The sequence below is a fragment of the Nothoprocta perdicaria genome, unplaced genomic scaffold (assembly GCF_003342845.1).
Source record: "Nothoprocta perdicaria isolate Ctin4 unplaced genomic scaffold, notPer1 scaffold_18, whole genome shotgun sequence".
Classification (NCBI taxonomy): Eukaryota; Metazoa; Chordata; class Aves; order Tinamiformes; family Tinamidae; genus Nothoprocta; species Nothoprocta perdicaria.
In genome coordinates, this window is record NW_020454982.1 from 144,883 (window position 1) to 167,744 (window position 22,862).

The following is a 22,862-nucleotide window of genomic DNA, read 5'->3' on the forward strand; positions in this document are numbered from 1 at the left end:
CAAATTGAGTTAAGGGGGCAGCAATATAAAATACAGATCTATTTTTGGACTAAGCAGGGAATCAGGAAGTATACAAGTGTGCCTCTCCCCTAGTAAAGTGGCTGTGGAAAACACAAAGCTGCCCCATCCCCACACTGGCCAAGCGGCAGGAGGGATCCCCGCATCCCAGCAGGGCTCCCGCTCCCATTCCCATTCCCAGGTGGGACCGTTCCCTAGGATGGGCTGGGTGAGTGCAGGGGCACTGTGACACTTCGCCCCAAACATGGGGCTGCAGCATCCAGCATGTCCCACACAGACAAAGCGCTGAGACCACCTCCAACTCCGTGCACCGGGACCCGCACTGACTGCTCCGGGGAACTTTCTCCACCTTCCTCATCCTCATCACAGGTCTCTTTGGAGCCTCAGGAATGGACTGTCCCATCTAGAACCCTTCCAACACGGTGCAGCCCTAACTCTTTTATCAAGCTAATTTCAAATCAAGTGCTTAAATTAGAATACTAACATTATACTTAGATAATCTGAAAATCAATACTAAAATAAAATCTCATTTCTTCCATTCTCCCCTGTTCTCCCACTGCGTCTACCCAACTTCTAATTAGCTCATTCACCGTAGGAAGAAAGGAGCCCTGTGCAGCTAATGAAGTGAAAGCCTCAGGTTCCCCTAGCCCTGTCTCCGCAAGGCTGCGGATCCACGAGGATTCGTGCTGAGCGCGGTGGCTTCGCCAGGCGCCCGAGCTGAGCTGAGCTGAGCTGAGCCTCCCGCCTCCGCGCCGGGCTCCAGCACCAGCTGCAGCTCGCAGTTAATATCAGAGCAGCGGGGGGCACACGCCTCTTAACTGGCTATTTTTATTGTAATTGTTTTCACTCTTTTCCTGGGTATGAATGGCGGAACCAGGTTGAGGCTGAAAGGCAGTTTCCTTGCGATGATGAGGAAGGCTCGCCTGCCATCTGCGATGGCAAAGGGCATCTCCCTCAAAAAAAACAACCCAAAGGAAGGAAACCCAAGCCCAGCAGCAGAAAAGCTCTGCTCTCATCACTGCCCCTCCAGTGAACTGCTCAGCTCAAAGCAGCAGGTTTCTCCTCATCTTTTCTCCAGCTGTACAGCTGATTACAAGAAAACCAAACAAAACAAGCAAACAAATAAAAACCAATCCTAAATGCAAAGCTGGTGAAAGGCCCTTTCCCTCCGTGCTCACGCGGGTGCCGGCTGCACCAGCTGTTCCGTGTCTGCAGGTCCTGGCTGCACGAGGCCTCAGCAAGGCTTTGGCTTTGCAAGGTTACAGCCAAGTGAAGCAATTTGCATCACTTGCACTCCGTGTAGAAGCTTTAGGCTCCTTAATAAATTCACCTCATCCTCTGCTTCTTAATAGAAAAAAAATATTAAAGCATCATTTGCAAAGCTAGCCACAAAAGAAAAAAAAAAAGTTTCACCATAATAGTAGTAGGATACATGAGGAAAATGATTTTTGCCCGAGCAAAAAAGGGAACAAGATTATTCCTGCAGTCTCAATTAGGTTTAGTGACTTTCTGCAAGAGCCGGGCACATCTCTGAACGGGAAGGTGCTCCCCAAGCATGCACAGTCATGGAAGGACACGGATACTCCAGGATCAAAACAAGCCTCAAACCTTAATTTGCTGATGGTGAATAGCAATGAAAGGATCAGCTTTTCATGAGAGTAGAGAAATGAATTACAATCATAAACTTGGGTAAAACATAAATTTTTGAGAACAAAACAAAATGGAACTCTTAATTCACAAGATGTTAAATGACAGTAGTTATTAACCCAACTTAAATTAGCTGGCTTATTATTATAGAAAGTCATAAAATGTACTTAGCATTCTTCAGAGCCTTATAGTCAATTAATATAACATGAAACTGAATCAACTCGAGCATCTAGAGACAAGGAACCTAGATTTAAACGAAAACTTCAGCCCCATCTACCTCAGGGTCTGAAAAGCTGGGATTACCTACCACACTTTCTCCATTGCAGCAGGCACAAATGCTCATTTATATCCCACATCGAATTTACCCAGAAACAAATGAAGGAGTGTGGGAAAACTATCTCCATGATTAAATTTTACAGCTGAGGCTAAACCCAGTGGAGTTTTCACCCTTTGAAGCTGCCTCTTTCTGTCTCAGGGCCAGATTTGCTGAAGTGATTAGTACCACTGGGGCTGGATTTTCAGAACTGCTCAAGTTTTAGCTAGATCCTTAAAAGAAGCAGCCAGATTTTCAAAGACGTGTTCAATGCTCAGCTTCCCACTAGGAATAACATGGTACCCTACACGAGGCCAGATTCTCCCCGGAGCTCTTGACTGCTGATTACGTTGGAAAATTAGGACATTGACTTAGGTGCTTAAAGGAGAAATGTTGGAGGCTATGTTCTTTTAGAAACCTTGCCCTAAAGTAGTCATGAGGCCACATTTGATGGCTAAAACTGGTTATCCTTTACTATGGCAATATAGGAAATGAAATGTTGTATTTTTTAATATCCAAGAGCACCCCTTACAGAAAATGGGCAAACTTTTTACAGTGTTTGTCAAAGAGGAAGAAAGTGCTTGTTCAACACTGCATGTGAAAGCTGCTTACTGGAAAAGATGAAAACTTATTATTGCCAATTTTGAAAAAAAACAAAATTTTGGCTACTAATGAATAACTAATCTAAGCTAACAATGTCTGGAAATAGTTTTTCTGGAACATGCAAAACTTTGTGACGGGTAAAAATTAGGAAATTAAAACTTATTGTACTATTCCAAATGTAACTGTTTACACTTGAGGAAAAAATAATGGAATAATATCCACTTGGAAAGTTTTTATTTTTAAAAAATCCTTTGTAATACTCCCAGAAATTCCCTCAGCCAAAAGCAAATAACTCGCTTCTTAACCAGTTATAAAAAAAAGGAGCATGATACTACAGGCATGGGCTGCACAATAAACACACAAACAGCTTTATAATGTCCCTTGTAAAAACTCTGCTCACTGGTGAACGTTTAAAACACACCAAAATCATGCCAGAGTCTACCAGATGTCTCCAAAATCCGCCTTTCCGGGAAGCGCTGGAACGTGGACCAAGAGGCCGGCCCGTGCTCCCGCCGGGCTCCTGCCCACACCGCTGCCAATTCCAGGATCCGGGAGCAGGGAGCTCTGTGAGCACCGAGCACCGTGACTTTATACACCTTAAACATCAAAGTGGAGCCCCAACAAAGCCCCAGATCTTACATTCATCTATAACAGGTTGCATGTCCAAAATGGCACACAGGTAAAATTCCTTAAAAAAAAAAGTCCTTAAATTATATAATACATTGGGTAATTATTAGTTGTAAGTTTGGTCATAAATAGCTAAAAATCTGTCTCAAAATCAGATCCCGTAGCCAGCATGCCATGCTACAGAAACCCTCCACAGAGGCAAGGTGCATGGGGCCTGATGTTTGTTCTCCCAAAAAATCACTCCTGGAATTTCCTCTGTGGTTAAGGTGCTTCCTCTGACTTTCAAAATATAGTGTCAATACATAAAGCAAAAATTATACTTTTTCACATCCATATAATTTTCTTTTCTTGTTCCTAAAATTTAGTTCACTCTCAGTCTAACCAAGGCTTGAACATGAGCTCAAGCAGAAGAAACTCCACCCAACTCAACGACATTATTCACAAATATAAGCTTAAAAACAGCCTGCACAAAAGCACACAGTGCCGGGCTCCTGCACTGGAGACTCCTGAGGTCTCCCAGGTGCCTTGTGCTTTGCTGAATGCCAGTATTTTCACACAGGGAGAATTCCCTTGGGAGAAGGAGAGAGGACAACCACCACCACCATTTCTCTCCTGGCTAGCGAGGAAGCTTTGAATCCAGCACGGGGTTGCTTTTGATTTTTGTTTCATTTCCACTACATGTAAGTTTAATAGCCAATGCCAATATATTGTCATCACGATATTGTGTGTCAACGACAATTATACTGAAATAATTAAAAATACAGCTATCAAAGACCAATACTTTTTCCTTCTGCTGTGCAAAAGACAAATCAGAAACATGAGCTGTTATGTAGCCTTCACCCAAAAGAAACAAGCTAACTGCTCTCAAACTAAACTTTATAAACTCTTGGTTTATTTTTTTCAGATAGGAGAACTCTCTTACATAACAAAAAGAAAGGAGGGCACAAATCCATTTTCATATTTTACTATGAAAACCCCTTCAACTGTCAGCCTCAAAGAACTAAAATACAACATAATGAAAATCCTTCTGAAACTGCTGCAAACTTCATTTCTTTATTCAAAGCTTAAGTTCAGCTCCCCTTGCACATAATTTAATATCATGGCAAACATCTTACCACTGGGTACTGAATTATACCCATTCTGCTTTCAGACCACACGCATGAACCATCATGTTCAAGGAAAAAGATAATCACTCTGTGCTCTCCACAGAAACCCAGAACACCAGAAATTATGCTCTTCTGTAGGCAAAGAGCAGACAACTTAACAGCCTTTTCCTTCCTATTTGCACTCTGGGACAATCCACCTGTACCAATGTCCACACCGGCAATGGAGATGGAAGGTTGGACAGTGAGGCCTGGACACGCCGGGTGTTGCAGACCCCGACCATCACGGTCCCAGGCAAAGTGCAGTTGGGCTCTGCCAGCTGTGCCACATCTGGAAGGGGAACGTGCTCCCCCTGGGTCAGGGCAGAGCACTGACACCTCCAGGTACCTCCCACGGTTGTATGGATGTTCAACAGCCCAAGAAGGCTGAAGAGCAGCATCAGTGGCGTTCTCCCCCACAGGTAATCTATGTTTCAATGAAATAACAGTTCCCAACTTTAAGGGGAGATACTGCCTAAAATACCACCCCCAGAAAGAGAACCACACTGTGGTGCTTCTTCCCCACCTCAGGGAAGAAGCAGCCGCTGGATCAGAGAGACGCTGAGCGGCTCCGGAGGGTTAATCTGCAAGGCGAGCGCGAACGGGCTGACTAACCTCTGGGTAGCCTCCAACGTCGTGCACGTCAATTCCAAGGAGGTGTCCAAGTCCGTGTGGCATAAATATTGCCCCCAGATGAACCTTCACCATGTCATCCACATTGCCTTGCAGAATGCCAATTTTCGTCAGCTCCTCCAGATGGACCCTGTCAGCCAGACGGTGCATATCAGGCCAGGCGACCCCTTGGAGAGAAGAAACAAGCAGCTCGGTTAACTATTGCTGCAAGTTTTTAAAGGCAACTTTCGAGAAACACACGCAACACACGTGCCCTTCATTTACTCAAGAAGAGCAACCACATTAGTGCAGAAATACTCTAAACAGCACAAGTTATCTTGACACACATGCAAAGCACAGAAAAACACAAAAAAGGAGCAACAGCATCCCACAACCTGGGGTTGAACACACACAAAAAAAGGTTTAAGAACCTGCATCTGAGCATCTCTGTGCAGATGTATCAGTGAGTTTTCCAAAATAATATCAACTGGTAAAATGCAGTTATTTTGAATGCAGAGCATGAGATTTTACTATATCTATCATTCTTTTAATAGTGACTATGCCCATTTATGAGATTGGAGATGGCTAATATTTTTCTATGGACGTAGAAGATTTAAAGCTCGCATCTTTCTGGCAAAGACACATTAATGATTCCCTTGTGTTAATGGGCTGTGTATAACACAAGTCCTCTAATACACGTACTAAAGCAGCATTACAAAATACTGCTGGTTGACTAGAGACAGAATGCCAGGATACATTAGATTTCTATTATTTTGGTATAGGATACAATTTTACTTGACAAACTGCTTGGGGGAGGAGGGAGGAGGAAAGCAGCCCTTTTGTTAGTAACACAGAACTGTCTTAATTAGTTCACCATGGCCTTGAGTCATCATCAACAGAGTGGTTGCACAGTCAAGACAACTAGGGCTAAGGTACAGTAAAAGAATATTTTCCTTGTTCAGTTTTGGCCTGATTAAATTAGAAATAAATAAATAAACCTTGAACCCAGCAATTTTAGGGCCAAACTCCCAACAAATTCCATTTGTTTCACGTTGGTTAAACACACAGCTGTAGCATTTTGTGAACGTTAACATCATTTCATAAGTACGTTAGCACTTTCTGCTAAAGGTACTGAGGTGTCAAAGGCTGAAACACAATGATCCCAGGGGGGAGCTTAAATAAAATCCCATTGTGTGACGTGGCCCCGATATAAAGGTCAGAAACAGAGTGAAGGACAAGTGGCTGTTGAATAGAGCCCCCTGCCCAGGCAGACACAAGTGCAGCCTGGTGCTACCCTTGAACAGCTCCACAGGCCAGTTGAGCAGAGAGAGCTCACATCCCATTGCCTTTCTTAATATTAACTTAATTACAACTTTTTATTGTTTTTTTTTTGAGCATTGATTGCATTGCAATTTTCATTGATTGAATTGCAATTTTCACTACTCTAGATTCATCTGGCATTATTTTGTGGCTACTTCACAGCAGATTCCCTTCTATTACATGATAATTTCAAGTCATTATAGTCTATTGCACTGATACTACTGATAGCAAACTGTAAGTATGACAGAATCACAATAATTTTCCTGTTTATTCTGCAGTCATAGGAAAAGAGAATTTCTGTATGCAACTCCTGCTTCAGCTGTTACACTTCACCATCAACTGAAACTGCTCTAAAAGCCTCTAGTAATTTTTCTGGGAAAATGAGATATTCTTTTGAGATCTCCTTCAGAATTTCTTAACTAAATATTACCATTTCTGCAAAATCATATATAATAATAGATTGTGGTCAACTACCTGAAATTACATGCACTTCTGATATAAGCACCACGGTCAGAATCCTGTTGTGAGGAGAAAAAACACACCCAGAGCCCCGGATGCTCTGCATGAACTTAAAATGCACTTAAATTGCTGCTTGAAGTAATGCTTCCCCTTGCATCTCCACTGGTATTATTTGTCCTAATCCAAACCTACAGGCTCCTTTTAAAGAAATACAATTGCTTTTATCAAACTGAGATTTTTTTAGCTATACTATGCTAAAAACAATGCAAATTTTTGTAAGAGATGCAAAGAATATAATACTAAAACCTGTACAACCTTAGCTCTCTAAGAGACTGGGGTTAGGATATCTGTATTTAACCATATTTTAAATAAACTAGTATGTTTGCAGGGGGTACAAAAGTCCTCCAACTCTGCTGGTCTGTTTTTCATATAGATATACACCACTCTCAGTACTTATGAGGATCACATAAGGGAGGAAAAAATAAATATGACAGCCAACTTTCCTAGGAAAGCTGTGAACAGCATATTTTGGATAATCTGTTCTCATACAGTATGTGATTCAACAAGCTGGATGTGCCAGAGGATCTGAAGTGAGGATCTCTGCGCTGCAGCACAGCCACATCTGCATTCAGATCACATGCCTGTGTGAATGTACGTGTGAACAATTTCAGTATGTTCAAACACAGAGAATGATAATAAAGATGTTCTCTTGCTCACAGCCAAGGAACATCCCATCCAAGGAGACAACACATTTCAGACATGAAGAAAACCACCCAACCAGCCAAAAATGAACAACCAGCATCTTCCACAACAGGCTCTTTCTCCTTGAGGGCTGCCTGGCGCTCAGGCACTTGGTCCCTTGGACTAGCCCCTGCTTGGAGATGCTGTCATCTCCTGCAAGCTCACACAGCACGAGCCCAGCACCATATTATCAGTTTTAGAGTAAGACAAAACAACTAAATATAACTAAAGAAAATAACCCATAAAACTTCTACACAGGTGGATCTGACCCCAGCTGTGTGTGTTCCTGCAACCACTGACAGTTTTGCAATACTGATCTGAGTGAGCCTCACACCACCAGCCACGCGCTAAAACCCCACACCGATTTATTATTTGGGACTATCATTTTTTGGCTAGGGAGCAGTAAGCATGGCTGCAGACATGCTTTTTTTGCGTAGTTCCATCATTATCTTCCAGCCAATTCCTAAAGCAGTCATACCCTACGGACGTGAGGTTTAGGACTGGACGGTCCTTGGACTTTGGAAGCTTACAGCAGGAGGAGGCTGGGCTGGGGAATCTGCTGACGAGGTGTCTGCTTGGGGCCGGCCCTGCCAGGGAGAGAGCGGCGCCGCGCGTTCCCGGCCCCTCGGCAGCAGGAAAGGCCCCGGGGCAGCAGCACCCACAGCACCAGGACCCGAGAGCCCTCGAGCAAAACCAAGCACACGGCAAGGACCTCCACCTGAAAAGGGAATGGCACAAGGCACTGAATAACTCAGCAATATAACACCATAGTGGCCGGGCATCTTTCAGCCATTGCTTCCTTGCCAAGTGTATAGCAGAGCTTTACAGGAAAGCGGGGTGCACTGTGCTCAAAGCTGGAGAAATTAATACATTCAGTCTACCACGAGGACTAGTTTTATTTCATTTTCCACCAAACTCAGTGTTACCAGGTATTCTTAGATACCATTGTGACTGGTAAATCAAGGATTTTTAAAAAAAGCAGAGTATTGTTTTATTTACTTGAAAATATTTCCTAATTTTCCATTAGAAAAAAAAAAAAACGAAAAATCAGATAACACAATAAGTTTAAAGAACTCAGGGATCTCATATAAGAACATTGTCCCTTTGGTCATGCTATCGATAGTGCAAAGTTTTGCTTCAGAAAAAGTGAAAGGAATGCTTGTAGTGAAATGAGGAATTAAATGCAGTCCCTACTTGTGAAGGAACAAGCTGTAACTGTGCAAACAGGAGAATTAAATAGAGCAATCGTTTTCAAATATCACATTATAGGTGTGCCTAAGTTGCTGTTACCTCGGAGGTGCTTTCATTCAAGTGATTATTTTCTATGGTTTACTAGAAACTATTCTAGAACATTAAGTAGAAAAGGCAAACAGAAGTAATTTAGAATTACTGCTTGGTATTTAGCCACTTCGGTCGGAGAGCGATCGGAAAAGGCCTTACAGGATTTTTTTGGCCGCTACTTAGGGTATTTTGTGGTTAAATTGTGACAATGATTAAACCACAAATGATTTAGCAGGGTTTTTTTGTTGTTGCTGGGTGGGTTTTCTTTTGCCAGCACAGATGTCACAATCTTACTAAAAAAATTTGCTATGGCGAGGTTGTAGTAACTGCCCCCCAAACTGTGCTAAGGTTAAGGCTACATTTAATTTCTGAGTGCACAGAGACAAGGGCAAAAGGCCTGATGTCCCCTGGCAGTGCCACTAAAATGCAGACAGAACACGCAATGCCTGTCCAGCCAGCAAACCACTGGAACAGATTAAAATCTGCCAACACACAGCAACCGTATCAGACAAAAAACAATGGGTCCTCAACATTTCCAATCAAATCCAGTTTAAAAACAACCCAAAACATTATGTAAATCATAAAAAATGATCATTTCTTCCCTCTCTACTTGGAGGCCAGAGAAGAATTTCTGATTTTCATGCTTTGCTTTTGGTCTGCTGGGTAAAACACGAAGCAGACAGCCCCTACTTCTGATTTGTTTCTTGAGGCACCAGGTAGGGCAGATGTCTGGTGCACACCGAGGCATCCAGCAAACAGCAGAAAACCAAAACTTCCACCTTCCAGCACGGTGAAATGTGCCCTAAATGGGGCAGATTCTCCCAAAATAAAGCTAAGCCCTGCACATGAGTTGTCTTTGGTGACAGGAGCAGGAATCTCCTGCAGGAGCCACAGATGGCCCCTGTTGCCTAAAAACTGCCACCTCTTTCTCAAGAGGGTGAATAGCACCGGGCTGTTTGGTTGTGCTGTGGTATTTGGTTAGTACCAGCACTACAGAAATTATAAGCATCAAACACCCCATCTTCCCCATTACAAACCCTGCATATGATCATCACCATCATCATCGAGGGGGAAAAAAAAAATCAAGAAAATACAAGTCATACCAAAATCTTAATAAATGCAATATGAAAAAATACAGTCATGGAGAAGAAGAGGGGTTTCTCCCCACACCTGGAAACACAATATTTTGATGAGCAGTACTGGTAGATTTGGGGAATTTTGCTTCACAATCCTTCTAGGCAGGTGCATGTTGAAAAGAGGAGGAAAAAGACTGGGAGAAGGGGAGCAGTGCTTGCAGAGAATGATCATGGTGTAGAAACTTATCTGGGAAGCTTAGAAAAGACTCTGTTTAGATAAGATTCATGGCAAACAGAATAATCTCTGTCTAGCGGGTTTGCACTCTGACAGCTACAGCTGACGCAGTGTCAAGACCAAAGGACTCATGAACTTTGCACTTCAGCTGAAATTGTGATGTGGAACATGCACATTTCCCGGCTTCTGAATCAAGAGAGTATTAGTGCAGACGCTGCAAACAGGCTATTCTGCCCAAAGTCAATGGTCAAAAGGATTTTTCTTAAATAGTCTTTAAAATAATTAGCATGAGGAAGGCTAAATGGTTGCAGCCAGTTCAGGCTCCCATCCTGCAGGGCTTTCTAAGTGGAGGTGCTTTGCAGAGCTTTGTGGAGCAGATCTGGCTCCAATGCGGCAGGTTGGCCCCGCCGCGCTCACAGGGGTTGCCCCCCAGCACGTCACAAAAGCACCTCCAGGGCAGCCCAACCGCTCCGAAGTGCCTGGCTGTCATGCATTTGGTAATAACTCCAGTTATTTTCGTTTCACTGGCGCTGCAGTGGTCACTGCATGCATGGGTCAGCTCCTGCGGATCAGTCACCGGCAGCGCAGCTCCCAGGGGTCTGCAGTGCGCGCGGGAACGCGGCGTTCGGGCAGGCGGCCGCTCGCGCCCTGGACCAGATCCATCCTCCCGGGCCGCCTCTGCCGCCCGCAGCGCCGTGCAGGACGCCGGGAGCCTGCCGGGGCTCCTGCAGGCCACGTCACCCTGCCCAACAGCATCGTGTCACCCTACCCAACAACATCGTGCACCTCTTCTGAGCCGCAGGGACAGGCCCTCGTCAGCACTGAGCTGTGCGCCCCCTCCTCGCACGGCTGTCATTTATGTAAAGCGCTGGCTGATGCTTTATTCGTTTATATGGACCAAAGTTGAGTGAAGTTACCACAGAAAGCTGCCTTCTTCTTGGGCTCCTTGCAGAGACCTCGGTTAGAAGGGGAAACTGATTTCTGAACATTAATGCTCGCAAGAAAATTACAGAGAACTCCACTCAACAGAGGGGACAGACAGCAGGCTGCAAACTGCATTTTATAGCATATATTGACAAGATTTGCTTTCCAATTTGCCTTTCACACAGTAGCATATTTTAAACTGCAACAGCTTAAAGAAAAAAAAACACACAAAAATTCCCCCAAAAACAACAGTGTGGTGTTATTCAGTATGATCTGTGAATATAAAGTACTAGTTAAAACATGCCCTGAAACCATTCATTCTTCAGAGAAATTGATATGAAATCTTCAACTTCTCTTATTAATGTTTTATGTTTAAGAGTAATTGTTTTGCTTTAGATATTATAGCAGATTAATAATAATCAGTAGCACTACTTAAAATATGAAAACTTGAATAGGGCTAATTCAAATGGACCTTTTGGAATTATCCAAACTGCAGAACACACTTGTGCTCCTGCCCCCTTTCCTGATGTGTTACTGTTAAAAGGTCTAGTTCACATAGCAATTTTTTCTTCTAAAAATTAATCCAAGTTAGCTACTCTTCTCTACAGCAAAACTGACAGGTTTGACAACACGGTGTTACACTAGGTACAACTCTGGACTACATGGAAATAAAATGATTCACCTGCAAAAAATGCCCACTGCATGCAAATGAGGACCTTATACTTAACTTGAAAGAGATAAATAAAAATAAACACTAAAACTGAGCAGCTACAACTACTCTAGGCCTATAAAATCTGAAAATAGTGGCAATTACTGTAAGTGGTATTTAAAATGGTAGCAAACAATAACACCTCTCAAGAAGTTATAAAATAGTTGTAGTTAAAGAGAAGTTTTGAAGATATGATCTGCAATTTCTGATTTTGCACCTCTGTGCTCAGCTCAGTAACAGAAGCAGAAACAGGACCTGCTGTCTCGAGTACCATTGCTACTCGTTCCCATTAAAGAGCTTTTTAATTATTTGGATTATTCTAATCCTTGGTCTTGGTGGTACTTAGTCTACTGGACTAAATTCTCCACTCATTTTTTTAGAGAAATTTTATTAAAATATAGAGCAGGGAATCATGTTTGACTTTGAATTCAGTTCCTTGCGCTTTCTGATCTTCGATGCCGACAGAAAGGCCCTAAGAGCTGCACTGAAAGAGCTTGTGTCTGAACGTTAACTCCGAGGCCTGCGAAGGTTATAAATCCTCCTGCCCCAATGCAGGCATCTGCTTCTGCCACTGTCAGAGATGCTGGTCCTGGTGTGGAAAGTGCTTTCAAGACGTTCCTCAAGGGGATTTATCACAAAAGCAAAGCCTGAAAGCCAGAGGCAATTCATAATCACTCTTTTGAATATGAAAAAGCAGGATCTGGGGAATATACATAGGCCCCTAAGCATGAGCTCCAACTTGAAAAATTTCAGAGGCAGAAAACCTATAGGGAGGCCCCAGAGTAATGTCAGTGTCCCGAGGAGGGAAGTTTTCACACTGCATATAAACTGGCTTGGTGAACAACTTCTGTGCATATTTGGAACAATTCTGTGTTTCTTGCTTTATTGAAACAAACAAACATCAATCAGCAAATATTCCCAGTTGCCCAGCTAACGTCTGAATGCAATTTCAGTTCAATAGGGACTTTGGATATACAAGCTTTTTAAATCATATAAATGCAGAGATAGGGAATTGAATGGTTGCCAACCTGCCCTTACTCAACTGTTCCTTGGGAACAGTTTGCTAGACAAAGAGGACTTTTCTTTTCTAAACTGGAATTTAGAACTGTAGACATTGCTGATCGAGGTGTTTTAATTCTTCCTCCCTCTCCCCAGAATGCTAACATGTAGAAAGTGATTTGTGAAAGACTGGAAAAAATAGGCTTCTTAGAAACAAACCCAAAAATCATAAGCAAGCTCTACAGTAGTAACAGGGATGCTACACAGAACAAACTACTTTCCTGCCCCTCTCTGCTGACTTTCTGCTATACTATAGAGAAGACAGAGGGAGAAATGCCTGAAGATCCCAGAGCGTGCAACGCAAAGGGATGAAAATGGGAATTACACCATTGCGCCAAGATTTAGCTCATTGCTCTGAAACTTCATCTGTTTATGATCCAGTACATTAAGCCAAAATAGTTTCAATTGTGAGGCTTAAAAATTCATTCTTCTAATTTCTTCTCTATACAGTAGCTGTTTAGATACATTCAAGAAACTTCAATGTTACCAATGTAGTATCCTCATTAAGTAGGATTTAAATTTATAGAACTCCTATCGTTGTCTAAATATTGAACATAATAATCTACACAGAAACCTTCAGAAACCACCCGGCAAGCTGGGAACAGTATGGACACTCAGCCATATATTAGCGAAAGAGGAATAAAAAGGAAGCTACTCTACAGCAATTTCCTCAAATTTCCCAAACAGTACAGGACTAACACATCACTAACAGTAAAACTTCCACACGAGTTCTGAGCAGTACTCAAATCCTGTTTTTAATATGACTCTGTACATTTGCAAAGGTCACCTCCTGTTCTGGAGCTTGACTGGAGAACACAGCCACTGACCTTCACATCAGCATCTTCTTCTGAAATGACTGACACTTGCATTTGCACATTTCAGCCGTATTTAGAATCACGGAGTAACTGAGGTTAGAAGCGACATCTGGAGAGTATCTAGTCCAAACAACAGCTCAAAGCAGGGCTAACTTCAAAGCTAGATTGTGTTTCTTCAGCAAACTGTCTCTTGCAGATTTCTGAAAAGGATTAGCTGCTCTTTTACACATTTCTTCAAATAGATTTATATTAACAACTAAGAGCAAATGATACTGGTTTCCCAGCTGTAACTTGTGACAAATGATTCTCCTGGTTAATAAAGCTCTTCCATTGACATTAGTATCTAACTTACGTGACTGGGAGCAAGAATGGAGGCAATATGGGGTAGAGGATTTGGGACTGACACACATGTTCCTTGTCCCTGAGCTTCTTCAATTCTTTCCACTACCAACAAGCATCCCAAAGTTGCTCACAACAAGGTCTAACAGAGTGCTGCAGCTCAGACTTGGTAAGCGAAGGCCACCACCGTGAGTATCTGCTGGAGATACTGCAGACATTAGACTGAGACTTCACAGCCTGCCATTAAATATTGCACTATACAGTGTTAAGCCCACTGATATTATGGTGCACAATGCCTCACCCCTTAGGGTTTTTCTTTTAAGCGGAACAATTGCAGGGAAAAACACCCTGCACTGAAAGCAATATTTCTACAGTTACAGCATCAGGCACTCCAGCGTCAGGAAATGCCCATTTATGCTGTCTGTACAAGCTTTGTTGGGGCTCTCGGTGCTGACACGTTATGATCCAGTCCATTAGCTACATGACAATCTACCACTTTTAGTCTGGCCCAGCGGAAAAGCTCCCATCACATTAACCACAGCTTCCAACCCACAAGATGCAGATCCACACAGAAAGCCCCATGTTCATTTAGTTCTAGAGCAACCTTATTTCCAGAAAAGTGCAGCTCCAAACAAACTTAGACAAGCTTAGACAAACCAAGTTCCCCCTAGACCACTGAAGATATCTCTCTCCTATAACTCCTACTCTACCTGCTGCAAAGGCTGAAAGAAACAGGAGACTTTACAGAAAGCAAGCATGGCCAAGGCACATGAATACTGCAGTTTGCAGCTCTCCTGGCCTTGATCTCAGATCCCAGCAGGATGCTAGGAAGGCTGCTTAAATGACAACTTTTTTGCATACTGTCATTAATTGCTTTCCTTCACTTTACTAGTGCTTGGCTCGAGACTCTGGAGCCTGATTAGCAGAAAGGTTGGGCACTCACAGCTGCAATTGGGGTCACAGCCATCGGGTTTTGAACAAGAATCCTATGTTACAGAAGCACAGGGAAATTATGGTTGGAAGGAACCTGTGGAGATCATCTAGCCCAACTAGCCTGCTCAAGAGTGAATACTCTTAAAAAAACACCAAATGTGATGGATTCCATACTTGGAATCCAAAATGTAGTCAGCAGGTTTTCCAGTGATTTCTCCAGTCTGTCTGCGACTGCCAGAGATGGGTTCCTGGGGCCCTCTCCCACACCACACAGATGATGTGCAAGTGAACTCACTATTTTCCTAGCACTTGCATGCTGGTGTAATGAGCACCACAAGAAGAACTGGTGAGGACATGAGTAATTCTGAAGTCAGAGCAAGGTTTGAACAGGAGGCAATAAAGAGACTCTGGGCTACTCATGGAACAGAAGGTTAAAGCAGGATACTGAAGAGCTGAGTTTGTTCTATGTCTGGCATGAAGATATCCCAGAGAAACAACGGAGGCATCTACATTAACTGTTTTGGTTCCTATCATCTCTAGATGAGAATCTCTTGATGATCCACCCCCGCTCACCATTGATTTATATAGTAGAATCTTGAGTGCACAAACTAACAAAGCTCAACTAGAAGTGCTTGAGGGGGACACCTAAAGCACTTCAAACAATTCAGCTGGTTCATCTAATCAAACAAAATACAATGCACAAGTGAAAGAAATTAAGCCATCAACTTCTAAGATCAAAACACTCTGTTTTGTAATTTCACAGTTTTTAGTAGTGCTTTTTGTGTACAATATTCTGTGCAAAGAAGAACTGTTTTCTCAAATCACTGTTCTGAGCAAGAAACAGATGATGCCTCAGCCACTGAAGTGAATGTGTCAGTATTTTGCACATCCGCCCCTGTATTTTAGTTCCGTGGCTCAGTAAATTTAACCCAGATGGACTTGATGCATTAAGAATATCCCCTAAGCAGAAATGCAACATTCCTCTCTGGCATTTTGGATGGTGAGTCAGACTTTGTAGGAAGGAGACAATTACGCCACTGCCACCCGAGCAGCCCTCCTGCCTCTCGCTCCAGCAACCAGCCCCCCCGCCTTTATATCAGAACCGTGTTCGGTCCCCTCAAAAATCACTGCTCATGCAACAGAACTGGACAAGCCTCTCACGCCTTTTATTTCACACAGATTTGGTTTGTGGCAGGAGTTGTGATGACTGCACTAAACATAGTTTATGGTCCCAGAGGGAGTGTTTTTTAAAAAAATTTCAGAATATATTCTTTGCTTGCGGAAAGAATTCTTTTTGTTTAGTTGGAAGTAGGAAGACCCATATATGTGGTTTGTGCAGTTTGCATTTTTGCACCCTGCATGGGACAGGGACAGATTTTTTTTTTTTTTTACAATAAAATATGAAGTTTTGAAACTGTTTCAGTAAATTATGATGACTGTTTATATACAACAAACAACATATGCTGGGGGTGTCTATTAGCTCTTAGAAAGTTACTCCATTTGAGTGTCAACCAAGTTCCCATAAGAACCCAACTAAAAAAAGAAACCCAAATCTCTGAACCGTACACATCTACACAAAATGTTTTAAGCTGCTAGCGAAGGTCTGTGCTTCATGAACACAGTTATGTAACACAGTATTTAGCTAGTGAGTCTCTTAAGCGCTCGCTCTGTATCTCACGACGAGAAAGACTCCAGGAATCATTAACCTCCTGAAGATGACAACCAGACGTCCCTGGTGACCGCTTGCCACAAGGCATAATTAAGGCCCTATTCTACAGCTGGGGTGAAATAACAATTTCTAGAGTTGCTGACGTTGCAGTTTACACTCTTTTCACACAGACTGCCACATTAAGGGCTATCGTCATGTGAGCCATGGGATTGGACTGTCTTTTCTCCCTCCTTTGATCTAAGTAACCCTGAAAAATACGAAAACAAACAAAAAATAACAACAAAATGAACAAGGACTCCATATTTCAGAAATTCTGATTACAACTTGAGCCATGTTTTTCATTTAATTCCTTTAAACGAGGAAGCTTTTTGCCTCCCTAGGAGGCCTCTGGGGTTTACCTTCTGCTACAGAGCAGGCATTTGCAAGCTGAATCCCCTGGGCTCCTTCCCGCGCCGCTCTGGGAGGGTGCCGGGCTCCCCCAGGAACAATCCTGGACGCTCCGTAGCTGCATGGGGCTTGTTCAGTGAGGCTGAGGAAGCGGCAGCCTCCCCTGCAGAACCAGCAGTAACAGGATGGATGTTCAACCTGTGAAGGCCGCGGCACTATCTAGGCTCCATACAGCCCTGTTTCTAGTCCTCCTCCTCTGCCCAGCACCCTGTCACCTAAAAAGATTTGTCCAGATCTTGCAAATCTCTGTACCTTGCAAGACTCTAGCTCTAATTGTAATTCAACAGGATACAGAAGGGCAAGGTTGCATTTCACTGTCTTGGGTACAGAGATAGTAAATGAATGAAACTGATGAACTAGTACATGGGACATGCATGGAAATTTCATGACTACCAGCTCCTAAACAGCACAAATGTATTTGCACCTTTCTAATAACCAGGCAAGACAGCTACAGCACAGGGAGAACAGCTGAAATCCAGTGCCATCTTCTTATGCACATAAAAAAGGTGTGAACCCTGTCTACCAATCTCAAACTCCCAAAGCTAGGAAAAGATCTTCGCAACTAATTTTCAGAAATATTTAGCTTGGTATGTTCTTTTTTTCTGACACTATAAATAAATGGGTTAATTCACTGGGGAATTCTCTGTATCACTGTGATTATAGCATTGTATCAGCTTTCAAACCCTCAAGAGAGTCAGCAGCTGATTCAAACGCAATATTGCCCAGAATGTTCCATGGAACAATTGAATGGGGCACTGAATGTAACACAAAATTTGGAACAGGACTCTTTAAGGGGAGAAAGAGCAGGTGATGAAGTATGCACATGATTATTAAAATAGTAAATACCTAGTCACCATTTTCAGATAAGCTTTGCGTGTTAAGAGTGGTTCTGTTCCACGCTGTTCGAATGAGCAGCACTTCTGCTAGCCCAAATACAACAGGAAAATTATGTATGTTCTGACTGGCAATCCAGAAAGCCCAGGCACTTGAGGGCTGATGGCTGAAAGCTAATCCAGTAAATTTAAAGGATGGGAATGCTCCGTGCATTAAGTACATTTGTCTCAAAGCTGCTCTATTAGTAATACTGAGAAACGTTTAAGTACCTTCACAACTAATACACTCAAGATCACAGCAGCAGTTAGCTCTAAAAGCACTTATTTGCTGCCCTGAAAGCAGAATTGTAGAAAAATAAGTTTTTCATCAAGGTAGGCAGCTGTTTTGACTATGAGAACGTATACTTGACTTGATGAGCTTGCTTGTCTACAATTTTCAGGCATACAATGAAGTACTCAATAGCCAGTATTTTCTAAAGATTTTTAAGGCTAATTGAGTAGTATCCTTCCTAAAGATGCTTTCTCCATCCACTGCTTCATCAGAAGGTTTCTATTGTGCTTACATGTAAAATACAGCAAAGCCTGAAACAACTCAAAGCATAATATATATAGTTCATGCAAACGCTGACTTATTCTTTGGCACAAAGTTCCTCAAAACACGGCTGCCAGGATAAACACTGGAGTTACTACTGTGACCACTCTACTCAATGGATTACAAGAAAACAGAGATTAGGACACCTTTTTAATCTTATTAAAGAATATTGGCCCATATATTATTTCCTTGTAAGTGTTGTATGGAAAATGTTGTGTAGCTTACCCCATTCTCCATGGGACCACTCTCAAAACAAGAGTTTTGTCATCTTGTTCCTTTCCAACTCTTTCTAAAACCAAGTGTAATTGGTTTTGTCAGGCTGAACACTGCCTGTGGGCTTGTCAGTGCCTGCTGAGCTGCTCCCCTCGCTTACCTGGCTTGATGGCCTCCATCACAGCCCGTGACGCCTTCAGCACAGCCTCGTAGACAGCCCGCTGGTCAGGCGTGAACTTCCCGCTGGCCGGGAAGGTGCAGGTGATGTCGGAGCCGTAGCAGTAGTACTCGCCACCCATGTCGAACAGGCTGAGGGGAAAACAAAGGCGGGGGAATGAAAATGCAATTGCAAAGAAGTAAGCTGAACTGATATTTCTCTTGTTCTGCACTTAAAAATAAACTGTATGTTGGTAGTGGGTGGCCGTGGACACCCTTACTGGAAGCACAAGCCTGGGTGGAAACACTGAAGGAACATGTGAAGGAAGATAAAAAAACGCATGAAGAATCCAGCTTTTGAGTTCTGGTTTCTAGCAGAAACATCTCTGTTTTTCAGAAGCAGCAACACATCGTTTTATTCTCTCCTGAGAAGTGCTAGCACCACATAGATGGTCTAGCCTCAAAACTTAACAGAGAAACGTTAATTAATTTATGGCCTTTTGTGTTTAAGTGTCATAATGCATCTGATGGTTAAAATAAAATGTCCCCAATAAGGGTTGACTGCCACTGCTCTGGACATGAACTTTCCTTTAAGACAAACTTGTCTAACAAGGCTTAAAGAGTAGAGGATTATGGAAAGATCCAGTGAGTAAAGAACATTTAGTACAATTGCCAGTATCAGGAGTGGAAAAAATTTCTATGTGCTTTCTTTTTTTGGGTGAAAAAAAATGTTTTACCTTTTGAGAAGCAAACTTATTCCATGCATGAATAAATGATTTACCACCGATTGCTCAATTGCCAGAAATCAATCTATGGGAATAGTAAGTGGTTCCTTATGCCCTTGTGAGAAATCGCGCAGACATCTGCAATATTGTGCTTCTTGAGCCTCCCTGATAAGGTGCTGGTTTCAGCAGGCTCAAATATGAGCAAATAACCAAATAACCACTTGGACCAAACAATACCTAAGTAAATAACCCTTCAGATCATCGTATATTGACTACCAGAAGACACATTTTACATATAGGACTTTGTTTGGTCTTGACAGATAGTATTTGAGTGACCTCCTGATTTCTTAAGAAATGAATCATAGTCCAAATTTTCTAGCTTACCTCCTTTTAAAACAACAGTTTAGTGTAAATAGATAAGTGTAAATAACACTCCAGATAAGTGTAAATAACTCCAGATAAGTGTAAATAGCACTCATTTTCACGAGAAATGTCATTTTCCTTAGCTGTTTTAGAAAACTCTGGAGTTTCTTTCCTCTTGCTTGTGCTCCATAGCAGGGCGAGTCAAAACCAGGAGGAAAGTTGCACCTTGGGAGACCTTCTCCATGGCCAAGTCCCAATCACAGCCATGCTCTGACAGTGCACAGGTCCTTGAATGCAACAGGTTATAAGGAAATTAAGGCAACCATGATGAAGCTAAATAACGTTTCAGCATGGTTGGGGCTCTTCCTACTGCACCGAACACACAGATACCTGTTCCTGTGAGGATATATTCCAGGAAATTTTAAAAGGCACCCTGCAATTTGCTCGGTGAGCACATCTCTGCCCCGGGCGCTGCAGTCACCGCCCGCCCCGACGCTGGGCAGGCTGCACCCGCAGCCAGACCTGCAGGACGGGAACTTCAACAGAAACCTCCGTCTCACGGGTGCAGAACTGCACAGGCTTTAAAGCAGCAGGAGCAAACTCCTCGCCAGGATGACTTAGGAGATAAGTGACAATTTAGGCAATACAAACAAATACTACATATGTTCACTTAAATATTAAATGCAGCATTTTAAAACAGAAAGTTGATGACTGAAAACAGATACACAGAGGGCAAATTTTAAAGCCACAGGGTGAAAAAACAAGATTTCAGATCAATATAGCAACTGCAAACAAGCCCAGCCAAACCTCAAAACTAGAAAGGCCATCGACACTGCCTCAAGTTCTGGTTTTATGGTTAGGCTCATTTCTAAAAATTAACTACAGAAATAAACAGAAAACATAAGGATGCAGAAAACTGGCAGCAACAGTTAGGAATGATGTAAGAAGCTACTATGTTCTCTAACGTGCTAACAATATTTATACTTTAGATTAATAACAAATCTTTCAACCCATCTCAAACTGAATCATTTCAAAATCACAAATTAAGTTTCAAGGTTCTTAGTGGGTTTATTGAAGTATTGTGGCCAACTGTGCTCCATTTATAACTATCAGTAATAATTTAGCATGGTCAGAGGTGGGCTGTGACCAACAGCTTCTAAAGCCCTGTCCAGGGGTGCTGGATCTTGTCATGAATTCTGTGTTCTACCTGGAGTAGAGTCATTCCGAATTTACAGCAGGCCAAGCCTTAGGGATTTCTTTAGTCTTAAAATTATTATTTTCTGAAAACCATTCACAGTTTTGTGATTGTGAATAGTTTTTAGGATTACTATAGCAAGGAATAATGGGGAAAAAGATCATGTAAAGCAGATGGTGCACTGGAATAAGACTCCTAGGCTAGGAAGCACCATTTGTTCAGGTTTTGGCTTTCGGACAAGAGCAGAGATGAGGAAAGATGATCCTTCAAACTCTAGATCAGAGCAATAACACACCATCCAGTCTGTATGCTCCAGTGAAAAAGCATCCAAAACAAACTGTACATTTGGGAGATATTTTGGCACTTATTGAGAATTTTCTTCCATGTAACTTCAGTTGGGAACATATCCATTAGCTAAAATGTTTCCCAAGACATGGAAATATCCCAATTATTGTAACTATCCTGAGGAAATAAAGGAAGCCTGAGAAGATCTGAGTTTCAAATGGTTGCTTGCCAGGCAAAGTAAGTGATCAAGCACATTCGGTTCCAGCAAAATGCATGTGAGCTACTATCTTCTCCTATTGACTAACAGCAAGAAGTTTGTGAAGATTGGTTCCTTGTATCCTGTTTTCCTAAATAAAACACATTTATTTTACCCTGAAGTTAGGTGGTAACGCTTAGGTAACAAAAAAAATACAAGTGACTTATTTTATTTTCCACTGTGTGCACATAATTACCTGTCTGATAATATAATCTTACAGGGATCTCGCACAGAAACAGCTACTTAATCTTATTTGGATTTTATCAAATGTAGCAGCAATATAAACAAATTAAATGCACAAATACAAATAGGCACGGGCTTATAGGATATCTTGATCTACAGCCAGTGTATTAAGGATTGTCATATCTCTAGTAACGTATGCAATAATGTAACATGGTATCTTTAAACACCATTCACTTATCTAAAATGGAAATAGGTTACATGTCTATTGAACTGCATATATTGTCCATTGCAAAACTTAATTGTGAATAAGTTTTTCTGTAGAATGAAGACACATTTAATCAAGACCAATGCTCCTCCTGCCCCCACCTTCCTTTTCAAGATGCAGTTGTTAAGTGTTGAATTAAATGAATCCAGGGATGACGTGCTGAGGTTGTCAGGTTTCAGAGGAGTCTGGAAGGGGAACTCGCCCACAAACGGAGCATCCCTGATCAAAGGGCAGGCACGTGGTTGTATGTCAAAGCCCTGATTTAACTTGAATCTGATGAAACCTCCTATTGCAAAGCTGCTTTGCAACCTTTGGAGAGAAAGCTAATCTTGCTTTGTATCACTTTGCCCGAAGTAAAACCAATGAAAACCTACCTGGCCACATTTCCAGGGTGAAAAGTGCATGGTATATAAGCATAATGTATAGTCAGAAGGTCCAAGCCTTCTCTAAGGATTCCCTGATACTGTTTCCCCATCCCCCTGTTTTTTTCTCCTGAAACAATATGAAGTTCTACCATATGTAAAAGATGCACGGCAAAAAATACTCCAAACTTCTATTTGGAAGTATGGACATAAATCTCCTGAGGGAGGCTTTAGTTCTGTATAGATATGATTTATAATCTTTCATCCTATACATGTTGCAAAATACTGTAAACATTATTAACTGAAGTTGAACAACACGAAGTATGAGAAAAATCAGATAACCTTTCAGTTACTCTACTGACAGAAAGACTTGCTTGTGTATCAGCAATATAGTATTAGCTAATATGGTGAAACAAAATCTGCCTTCTGCATCTGCTTGAAAAGTAACCTTCAAAAATCACTCAC

At 42.2% G+C, this 22,862-nt stretch overlaps 1 protein-coding gene across 1 annotated transcript in view; it reads right to left on the bottom strand.

Annotated features, from left to right (window-relative positions):
* PEPD (peptidase D) overlaps positions 1-22,862 on the bottom strand; it is a 97,073-nt gene that overhangs the window by 9,026 nt on the left and 65,185 nt on the right. The window contains exons 12-13 of the mRNA XM_026036543.1: positions 18,768-18,916; positions 4,966-5,150 (exon numbers count right to left, since the gene is read on the bottom strand). Of these exons, the coding sequence (XP_025892328.1) occupies positions 4,966-5,150; positions 18,768-18,916 (334 nt within the window). The remainder of the gene's footprint in view (positions 1-4,965; positions 5,151-18,767; positions 18,917-22,862) is intronic.